Source organism: Rhagoletis pomonella, unplaced genomic scaffold, assembly GCF_013731165.1.
Source record: "Rhagoletis pomonella isolate Grant_MI unplaced genomic scaffold, Rhpom_1.0 Rhpom_scaffold_00003, whole genome shotgun sequence".
NCBI lineage: Eukaryota > Metazoa > Arthropoda > Insecta > Diptera > Tephritidae > Rhagoletis > Rhagoletis pomonella.
The window spans coordinates 91,353,072-91,365,039 of NW_023458557.1; the positions used below are offsets into that span (position 1 = coordinate 91,353,072).

At 35.6% G+C, this 11,968-nt stretch overlaps 1 protein-coding gene across 1 annotated transcript in view; it reads left to right on the forward strand.

Moving 5' to 3' along the window:
* Positions 1 to 11,268: 11,268 nt before the first annotated feature.
* The window catches only part of LOC118736416 (coiled-coil domain-containing protein 1-like), a 5,345-nt gene continuing 4,645 nt past the window's right edge, over positions 11,269 to 11,968 (forward strand). Inside the window, exons 1-2 of the mRNA XM_036466510.1 lie at positions 11,269 to 11,323; positions 11,393 to 11,893. Of these exons, the coding sequence (XP_036322403.1) occupies positions 11,269 to 11,323; positions 11,393 to 11,893 (556 nt within the window). The remainder of the gene's footprint in view (positions 11,324 to 11,392; positions 11,894 to 11,968) is intronic.

An 11,968-nucleotide genomic window follows, 5' to 3' on the forward strand; every position in this document is an offset into this window, starting at 1 on the left:
GCAGTAGTACTTTCTTCCTCAGGTGCGGGAGCATCCGAACTAGGGCCTTCTTCAGAACCAGAAATAATAGAAAGTAGTTTTTTTAGCAGATCAATCGGTATGGCAATAGGATTGAAAATTGTTTCAATCGGATTACTATCAGATACAATGTCGCCGACGCCATCTTGAATGGAATCAATAGCATCAGCATCAGAACTCGTTATTCCGTTATCGCCGATTTTTGGCACCTGGCTAAGCGGCTCACCAACTTTCGATATCAAACGGCAAAAAACACTGGCTGTAAATTTTGAAAGTTAAAAATCGGTTAAATTGTGAATTTCTTAAGGAATATTTGCTTTTATCTGCCAACTAACTTTGCGCTGAAAGGACAATGAGTCCAAAAAAGATGATTGCCAAATGTTTGCTCATTTTGTTGCGTAATTATTTTGCGTGATTTCGAGTTGTTTTGTTTTAATGCTTGTGCGCTTTTGATAGCAGTCCTTAACTTACAGCAACTTTTATAGCAAATTAAAAAAAAAAATAAGTTATTAGAGGTATTCACGATCCGGTGCATATTGTCTAGCATAAAGCATTAATAGCATGATGGCCTTATTTTGTTGTTGTTTGAACACATGAAAAAACAACAATCATGCTATTTATGCTATCTATGCACCATGCTAGACGGTATGCACCGGAGCGTGAATACCGCTATTATTTAATAAGTATGTACATAAGTACATAATAGTATGTTCTTTGGTTGACTTTACTTACATACATACTAGATATATGCGCAAGCGAAATAGTACAGCTGTTGTACTATTTGTAAACAAAAAAATTATACGCTTATTTAAAAATAAATGTTATGTAAATATTTTTGTAAACCACAAAATACTTTTTCGTACGTCTGAGAGTATATTTGCAGACTCAAGTGTAGTTTGGTGCGCAAAAATATTTAGAGAAATTCGACATATACATATACATATCTACATATTTTGCAAACAATATTAAACACTTTCTTATCAACCAACGAAAATATGAAAACACTTATAAAATTATGTTATCGAACCAACACCAATTTTCGCTCTATGAAAAGGTGAAGTTAGGTCAATTTACATAATTAAACATGAACTCTGTAAAGAAAAAATCAATTGGCTAAGTCTTTAGTCTGGTACCGATCTAAGTAGAAGAACTAGTAGTCATAAATGGGCCGATGAATGGTATTGTTATTTAGGATTTTCCAACTTAATTGGCAAAACACACTTCTTAGAATAAAACTTTTGAACTTTTGGTTGGAAATTTATTCTTTTTTTTGCAGTTTTCTAAAAAGTTTTAAACGTGGGTCTATGTGGGTTTGGTTAAAGAATGAACTGCATTTTAATTGCAATTTAAAAATATATGACCGATACTTTACATATAATCATGTTCAAAATAATAGGCACACGACATTTTGACCAGTTTTGGCTACTCTTCATTTGTTTGCTTAATGTTTACTATTGTTTCCTTTACGAAAAGTTTGTTGTCGTAAAATATTTTAGAATTTTTCTAAAAAGTTTGAAATTCGAAGGACAACGGAGCTGTTGTATTTTAATGTCTATATCGTTGTAAAGCTCATTCAGCTCATAGTTCCATCGTCTGCGGTACTCTCCGTCGCCAACGCGCGAAGGCCCGTAAATCTTCCCCAAAATCTTTCTCTCGAATACTCCACGCGCGGCATCATCTGTTGTCGGATATACATACCAACACGGGCATGATGAGCAACTTGGACTTTCTTTCTCAATTGCCTACTCAGTCCAAAGTAGCATTTGTTGGCAAGAGCGATTCTCCATTGGATTTCGAGGCTGACATTTGTATTATTGGTGTTAATGCGAGTTCCCAAATCAACTACTTTCTCGGAATTATAACTCTTAACAGTGACGTGGGTGCCAAGGCGCGAATACGCTGACTGTTTGTTAGAAAACAGAAGCGATATTTCGTCTTATCCTTGTCCAACTTGGAAAAGGTAGAATAAACTTCACAGTTCTTACTACCGAGCTCCAATCGACAGCTGAAACTTAGGGATTACAAATACAACAACTTGATAAGTTTAAAGAAGCCATTCTGGGGCATGGGCGCGGTGACCATATTAACCAACGTAAAATAAAAGACATTTTTTCAAAATGATTTGGGAATACGTACATGCAACTTGTACAATAAAAAAGTACTATACCGATGTCGTAATTTAAATCAAATATTTACCAGTTAATTATATATTATTTAATTGTGCAAGCTCCCCTTCTTGAAAAGGGCTGTAAATGGTGTTTTAACCGATTCCGAAAAATGAAACCAAATCCTTATCAAGGACCTCGCCATGCTTTGCTGCCAAAGTGCGTTTATCATAATTCATACTACACGACGAAGCCAGTACACAGTGATTCAAAATTGGATTTTAATGTTCATAATTCACTGGAGCCTTGAATTGTCAACCAATTAGATTATTATTATTTTTTTTTTAACGAAAGCTTATAAAGCTTGCAAGAGACCAGTTGAGCCCGATTTTTGAAACTGCAGAATCTGTATATAATTGCTCAGCTATACGACTTAGTTAGGGCGATCTATAACAGCTACAGAATTGAGTTATATATATATCGAATTAAAGTGCAATTTGTCACAAATGTAAAAAGTGACAGAAAAGTCGATAGTGAGCAGCGTAATCCATTGAAAAATATTAACCAATTTTCCGTGGAATTGTGATTCGAATTCGTATTATTCATAGATTTGAAATATATTTCGCGAAAATAAAAAACACCTGGGTCTTAGGATATTACTGACAAATTTAAAGGACCTTAAATGTAGAGTTCGACCGATTAATGGGCATCGATGCCGGCATCGGTCGTTTTTGTCCGATTTAGCACTTCGTTCATCAAAGTTTGAAACTGTTTAATTAGATTTTATAGAACTTTTTTGACTTTTTTTTTTAACTTTAATATAATAAAGACTTATCGTTGATTTTTGGCAATTTTTTTCACGTATTTTCTCCCATACAAATTATGTTCGAAATTTTTTTTGTATGCAGCAACAACTTTCACAAAAAGGTTGCCAAAAATCATCGGTAAGTCCTAGCTTCTTAAAATTTGCACTTCGCATAATAAAACTGAATGGGCTACAAGGCCGCATATTCAGGGTGTCTCTAGAAAATCTAATTAAAAAGCTGTCGAATTTTGGTAATTTTTGTATAAAGTTTGAAATTTTTACTTACACGGTTTTTGTCCTAACATCGAGAAAGAATAACAAAGTTTCTTAAGGAGGTTAATTTCACTCTCAGTGTTCTCCTCTGTGATGGATACGAGGTGAGAGAAAAAAGTTACACCTCTTCCAAACAGATGCGACAGCTAACCGAGTTTATTATTTACAATAGGCCTGAATGCAAGCCAAGATGATTAAACCTCAGTAGTGCGAAGCCTGAACGCCTTAAGAAAAAGAGTTCGTTCCCTTTCAAATAACTATCTACGACGCTGTTAGACTAAATGAGAGACTTCGTCCATGTAACCTAACCGCGTGTGTTGCAATCAAAACTCCTATCAATATCTTGCGCAGTGGTTGTGTAGGACTAATGAGTTTCTTTGCTCATCTGCGTTTCACCCCTGGACGCTGTCACGCTGCTGTGTAGAAAATCAAATGCTTCCTTGATGGCAACTTCCCATGCTTAGACAGCGCAACCACAAGTTTTTGTGGATAATTCCCAACAGAGGAAGGCTTCAAAAATTCACCCGTCAATACTCGATCCGTTGGATATCGCAGATCAAAATAGTGCACGAACGCACGTTAGACAGTCATATCGTTGACCCACAGAGATCTTTGCCAGAGATGAAGCAACTATTATGCAGACAAAATTCCATCACTTTCTTCGTTAACAGCAAGGTTGTTTTATAGAATTGTGGCACTTAAAGAAATGACGTCGATAATTCTTCGAGAATATCCTTCCAGATCGAGCTGAATTATAGTCTGGAACAATTGTGGAATAAGAGGTTCTCACGTTCGGACGTTTGTTTTAATTTTTTTTGTCCAAACAAATGGTATAAGGGAAATTTTAAAGCAAACTTATGAGAACAAAATAGTAGAAAATCATACATATCGAGCCCTAACCGCCAAAATAACGTAAGCGACATTTTTTTAAAACTTTTCTTTTTGATGCAGAAATATTCTTAGAGCATCTAGATGCATTTCTGCATCAAAAAGAAAATTTTGAAAAAAATATCGCTTACGTTATTTTGGCGGATGTCTGTAATTCAAGGGCGGTGTATTTGCTCTCAAAATTTGTGTTCTGACTAAAGATGGGCGCGGGATATCGGGACGCGCAGGACTTACGGTACTGATTTCATAAGCGGGACGGGACAAACATACTTTCCTATATCTTCGGTAAATTCAGAAAATCTTCCCAAAAAACCTTATATGGAACAAGTAATTAAAAAAAAAGAAACAACCGACTTTAATAATCGGCCCCAAACCAAATTAGTATGGGACTACCCTTGAGGTTCCACCTTTCCGATAAAAAAAGAACTATCGGAAACGATCTTCCTTACTTTGAAGCCGGTTAGTACGCACTTTTATGTCTTTTAATGAGATGAAAATGAACAGCAAAGCGAATCAGAATTACTTGAAAATGCCAGATATTTCAGTAAGACGAAAAAACGTTGGTATGGGTTCCGGGACCTAAAAATTGGCTTTCGACATGAGCGGAATCGGGATTGAATACTTGGTCCAGCGCCCATATCTAGCGATTTTGAGAGTCAAGAAATTTCTGAAAATTTGACTTTAAAGTCTGTTAGTGTATTCTTAGTTGTATTGTGGAACGATTTTCCGTCATCCCTTGTCAAATTTGGTTTGGAGACAAACCGGTTTCGGCGTTGTGCCATCTTCAGTGTCGTTTTTCGTTCTCGACACCGAAGATGGCACAACGCCGAAACTAATAAATTTTCTTAAACATGTATGAAAATAAGTATAAAATTAATAGGTATTGTACTATGCCATTCCAAATTATTTTTTTTTTTTTGGGGGAATTTGAATTAAATGATTTTTTTCTGTTTTTGGTGATTATTTTTTGGGGTGTCGAGTCCTTCCTGGGAGTGGGTCCCAATATGTTTTAGGAAGAGAGCAGACAGGAGAGGAACGCACTAATTAGCCTTCCAAAAAAGAACCTTAGAATACTAACAAATATCCTTATAGGAAACAGTACACTAAGACGGCATCTGTATGCCGGTTCTGCAACGTGGCCAGTGGGACATTATTACATCCTCTCATCGAGTGTGGTGCGGTCTGCAGAAGACGTGAGGGCAGTCTAGGCTCCATGTGGCCACAGTTTCAGCACCTTTACTCCCTACTATCGCAAAAAAAAAATATTGGGCGTCTTCATCAAAAGTGCTTAACTCTTGATAAATTTGATAAAGTGATAAATTTATCATTTTGATAACTGAACTGTCAAACTTTGTATGGAAATCTATTTAACCAAAGTTTATCTCTTTATCTAGCGACTTTGGTGGATAAATGAATAAATTTCAGCAAAATTCAACCCTTACAGGTTGGCAGGTAGTCGCTTTCGCTACGAACACATAAAAGCAAATGAACACAATGTACGAGGTAAAAATGAAACGTAACTAGCCATATAAGTTAAATAATAAACAGTTTTATGCAATTATTTACCAAGGTTTGTTCATAAAAGAGTGCTGATAAACCGATAAATTTAAGCAATTTATACCTTTATCATTTTATATGAAGACCTCAATTGTGAAGAGTGGAGGGTACTATAGCTCACTAGGTTACTATACACAGCTTATATTAATATTTATCTATCTGCCTGTCTAACTCCTCCCAAAACTCTTCACAGTGGCCCAATACATCACGAAATAAAGCTGTCTAGACCAGAGGTTCCCAAACTTTTTTTCTCGTAGATCCCTTCAAAAAAAACTTACTGGTTGCGGTGGACACCCTGCTGATACATTTCTAAATATTCCCAAAGCTCGTAAAAAAATAAAATGTGAAAATTAGATATAACAATGTAAATTTGCATCGTGAATTCAAAAACTAAACTCAGAGTGGCCAAAATAAAAGTAAAATATTTTATTTGTGATTACGCACTTGTAGATTTAAAAAAATAGAGCTCGTAAATACATCAAAATACTCTCTCGCTCGGAGGAGTTATATTTTTTAAGAGCACTGCGAGAGCTAGCGTTATTTACATTATCTTCACCATAAACTCATCAAATGCTCGGCTCACTCATGTTTATTTGTGTTGATGGCATAATTTTTATTTTTATCGCTCCGAGTTTTAAAGTGAGGCGAAAAATATTTATCACATTTTTAAAACACAAAACTTAAAACATCAAAACGGCTAAGCTTTTTACGCCAAACTTTTAATGCAGAAACTGACAATAGAGAAAAGAACGAGTTAAAAAAAATCTATGACAAACAACCAAGCAAGCAAGAAGCACAAAAAGTGTTCAAGGCAAGATGGGCAAATGGACTTGTCATTTACGCCTATCACAGTCAGGAGTTTGTGCCACGTGAAGTGACTAGTCAGCAGTCCAGCAAGTTGTCTGCAGTGTCGTCTGCTTAGTGAGAGAAAAAATTAGATAGACCTTGTGAGATTGAAGGCAACATGAGTTTACCCACTTGCATCCCCTCGATGCTTTTCAGTCATTGCTGAGCGAAGTATTCACCCAGTGTCTGATGGTGGCTTCGATTACCGAAGGTGGGAGAGCTAAAACTGGTTGCGGACCGAGGAATGCCTGGTCTGAGCCAACTCTGACCAAATGACCAGGTACTCCTGAGTGACGTGGCACCCAGAGTAAAAGAACCCCTTTATGATCAACATCATATTTGAGTCGAGACTTGAATTGCCGAACTAGTTTGGAAGTACTTAAATAGAGGGCTGGTCAATGCCTGAAGTGTAGATTGGTTGTCACTGCAGTCACGTAAACTCCATCCCCTCCACTTATGTTCCACCACGTAGTCCTTGGCTTTGAGTATTGCTATTACGTTAACTTGGAAGACCGAAGCATATTCCCCTACAGAAAAGTGAAGAATTGAGTCCGGTCTCAGCGATGGAATCAAACCAGAATTCAGTCTCAGAGAACTCAACAGTATAGAATCTCTTCAGCAAAGGTAATGGTGGCGTACTATCCTGTAGCATTGAAAATACACAAGTGCTTAAATCTCTGTCGCCAGCAATTTTCGCCGCGCCCCACTCATTTTCATACCAGCATCCGGTTCTTTTTAGTCTGCAGGTGGCTTTTAAGGCTTCCCCACGTATGAAATCACTAAGTGACGGTAAGTGCAGAGGTGCGTCAAGAGCACTATATACCACTCGAAAAATTTAAAGTTAACTAAAGAGGCTATCAAGTAACTATTTTGGTTCTTTACATCGAAACCAGATAAATTTTCGTGGATCCACATACAACTCATGGACCGCCATATTTTTTTCTCGTTACCGTTGACCCTTCGTCGAGTCTCCCGTGGACCACCTGAACCACTTTGGGAATCACTGGTCTAGACCAAACCCAACTCTTTCCAAACCGCTAGTTGTTTTTAATTATTGATCAAATAAATAAAAGTTCAAAATAAATAAGTTAAAAAATATTATGAAACAACATCACAGGCTAAGACATAAAGACAGTTGTTGTCAAAAATAAGTAAACAAGTACATCAACTTGGAGTTGTAGTGGAGTTTCAAAAAAAATTGTGTTTCTTCTTTTCAAAGGGGTTTTTGTTATTATCAATTTTGACGTCCTTACATTTCGAAATATCGAAGTTTCAAGCATTTCTGAAATTTACTGTTGCATAAAAAGTGGGCGTAATTTTAGTCCGATTTCAATAATTTTCAGCGTTTTGCTTTTATGTGGCAAGCAATATAATCATACCGAGTTTGGTAGACATTGATGGAACGACTGCCGAGATACACATATGTGGTAGGCGGTGCCACGCCCATTTTCCCAAATTTTATCATAAACGTATTTTTTGTTAAACAGTTACTGTAAACATCAATTTTGAATAAATTAGCTTCAGTATTTACTGATTTATCGAATCGTATTTATTTCGTATTTCTCTAAATTAACGTTATATGGGATGTGGGCGTGTTTATTGTCCGATTTTAAAACTTTTCAGCCCTTTGGTATGAGAAATTGGTGGAGCGGTTACCGAGATATACACATGTAACTATAAGTGGGCGTGGCTACGCCGATTTTCCAAAAATTCATATTATACTTATTTCTCGTCTAAAAATCATTGTAAGTAACAATTTTGAGGGAATAAGCTTCAGTAGTTACTAAAATATCGCAGCTTTCGTATTTCTGAAAACTACCGTTATATGGGAGGTAGGCGTGGTTATTGTTCGTTTTTGTACAATTTCAATTTCATCCGTCCTACGCTGAAAAGAAGTACACATAAATCACCGCTTAATCGATTTTTTTTTTTCATTCTGACCATTTATGTATACATTTCTCTATATCTATCTTGATTCATTTTGCCTGTTACAAACAACCGTTATGTGAACAAAGTTATAATACCCTTGTGCACAAGTGCGCTCGGGTATAAAAATAACGCTTAAAATCGCCAACCCACAGTAGGAGAAATGGGCAATTTCTCTCAAAAAAAAAACAAATTTTAGATGTAATATTTTTTCATAAAACTAATTCTTATAAAAAATATTTTGCTTATTATTTTTGATAGCTTTCTAAAATGTTTTTATTTAATTTAATCTTTTCAATCACCTTATATGAGAATATATGAAAAATTGTATGTATGTTTTTTAACAAAATAAATAAATTGTTTAATAAAGCTATTGTTTTATGCGTACAAGAAAATATGTAGAAACTATTCCGAGGCAGAGCTTTCGGAAATATGGCCATCAGTTAACTCATTTACGTCTGCAAGAAACTGTTTGTCCTCCTCATTATTAATTAATTTAATAAAAATACAAATCGATACGAGGTTCATAAATATTTCCCTCCAAATAATTTTCTGGATCCGCCCCTGATCCTTATTAAAAAATAAAAAAATTTGCACGAATTTTGACATATTGCTGGTCTGTCTGTTGATTTTTTTATGGAATTCAGCTATGTATATATTGATACACGGAACCAAACTTTTATAAAGTTAGTTAACAAATAAAGATAAAATTTACACACATACAGTGGTCGCAAAAATTTAGTCGCACCAAATTTTGACAAGTTTTCACAATTATTATTATTTTTTTTCGTTTTTGATTTGATTTATTTTTTTTTATAAATTTATAGTTAATTCTTTAACAAAACCTGTACAAATCCAAGTTTCAAACTTTGTGTAATAAAAAAATCTACAAACTTTCGTAAAAATTTCGAGCTTTTTAATTACATTTTCTTGAAAAATTTTGAGTATGCAGTTTTGTAGCCCACTCAATTCTAGTAAGTGCAAGTCTCAAGTGGCTAAAAATTTTCGTTTGAAATTTTTTTTTTTCCTAAAGTGTTGCCAATTGTTCCAGTTTTAGAAACACTGAAAATTCACTTCAGCTGAACGTTCAGTTACGCATATGTATGTCGTTGGGGTAACACTCATTTTTGTAGTTTTAACCAAAACATCGTAGCTTGGATAAATATTGTGGATCCGTTCTTTGGCACCATATTTACGATGACCATCCGTCCTGTATTATACGGGACAGTCCTCCTTTTAAACCCATAGTCCTGGTAATTTATTTAATTTATACGGGATGCCAAATTTTCTGTATTTCTTTTAATGTCCTGTATTAGTCTCGTATTCGGTGTTCTGACGCCGTAACAGCTTCTGCAATGTTTCACCAAAATTTTAAACTTTTTAATTAGAATCTTTAGAAAAAAATTTGGTTTGCGGTTTTGTAACTCATTAAAATTGAGTATAATAAAGTGCGAGTGGAAGGTGCTGCTCATTTGCTTCTCTTTCAAAAAAAAAACAAAAAAAAAAAGCCAAAAATTAGTGGCGTAAGCATTACCGACTTAAAATTGTATTTTATTATACTAAAATTCAACAAATATTTTTAACAAATTTTACGGGGTAAAAATCTCGAGAAAATTACCCTACAAATTTGTGATGTTACTATACGGATACTGTTTCATGGAAAACAGTATGGAAAAAATTTGCAAAATTATTTTTTGTCCCGTATTCGGCTCTCATAAATATGGTCACCGTAACCATATTGCATTGGTTTATATGAATATTTAGTGTAGCCTCCATCTAAAAAGAGAGCCAAAGCTTCCTCAGGTGTGTAAGGAATAGCGGTTTTTGCCTCAGCACCTACAGTTTTAAGTATTTTTGAAGTTATTGCAGATGTTGAGCTTAAAATTGAAATAACTTGTGAATCATTTTCTTCCATTAACTTTTCGTGCGCAGTCTTTTCAACGAAGCACTCTGCAAAATTTTTGTTTTTACGTCGATAAATTGTTGGTTCAGGGAAAATTAGATCACCATCTAACCATTCCTTATTGCGCTCTTCAAATATTGCTCTTATCCTGTGACTCGCCTTCCACTTATCCAGCTATTTACTAAACAAGTTTTTTAATTATTTTTGAATTTTTTGGCTTTGCTTCCCGCTATATTTAGAGTGATCAATAATATTAGAAAATACATACATAATTTTCTCCAGCAAAAAAAAACTTTTTAGTTGGCCCGGGTCGACTTACGAAAAGTTTCAAGACTTCCTGTAAGAACAACAATGGCGACTTAGTTACCAATGTCCTGAACGTACCTAATTTATGAAGGAAATAATTTTCCACCCTACATATTGGGTCTGGTGGTCAACGAAGCCAAAGTGTGTCGAAGTATCTGCTGTCATCAAACAAAAGGCTTGGACCAGCATTATTAAACTTTAAGTTGGTATTTTCCAAAGTTAAATAGTATAGACGAGTATATGGTTTCTAAAAGTGAACCGCCAAATTTACGAGTGTTGGTTCATATAAAGCTAGTTTGTTCCCTTATTTATGGCCGCTGCTGCATGTCTGGGTTTTATATTAAAATGTTCGACTTTGTGTTTCACAAAAATATTTACACGAGTAAATAAGTCTTCTTTAACTAACATTTAAAAAGCTTGTGTTCTTTACTTAAAAAGAAAACATTAGTTTTCTATATTCGGTGCTAAAGTGTGTAATTGGCTGACGCAAGTTAAGAACATTTATTATTAACTTTGTGGTAGTTTAATTTTTGATATAAAAGTGCCGTTAGCTTACGAATTCCTAACAGAAGCCTACAAACTCTAAAACAGCGGCCTTCATATTCTTTGAATTATTTTCATGAATATATAAATTAATCAAAATGAGAGCACACTTAGCAGTCGCCTTGTTTGGACTCATTGTCCTTTCTTGTCAAAGTGAGTATACCTCCCAAAAAATAGCATTCAAAAAGTAATTCCCTTTTAAATCAATTTGCAACTTTACAGGAATTACGCTGTGCCATCTGGTACCTGGGGACGTTATAGCTAAGTCCATTCAAGGTGAAATCAAGCAGGCTGTTGGCGACCTCGAACAAACCGGTCTTCTGGAAAAACTTCGCTCTATTGTTTCTCATATTGTTGGTGATAGCGATGAAGAAGAAGGCTCTGGTTCAGGCACTTCCGAAGCGGCTGAGAATGAAAGCAGCACTGACGGTTCCTTTTCGGGATCACAAGGAAATGGTACAATAGTTGTAGCTACTGTCGTTGCTACAAGTACAACCGTTTCTAGTTCCGAATCACCTGCGGATGAAAGTACTACTGAGGTTTCTTCTGAAACAACAGCTGAATCCAGTTCCGAAGCATCCGCTTCTAGTTCTACTGAGGATGATAGTACGATAGCTTCAAGTTCCGAATCACCAGCTGACTCCAGCTCCGAAGCATCCGCTTCTAGTTCAACTGAGGATGATAGTACGACAGCTTCTAGTTCCGAATCACCTGTGGATGAAAGTACTACTGAGGTTTCTTCAGAAACACCAACTGAATCCAGCTCCGAAGCATCCGCTTCTAGTTCTACTGAGGATG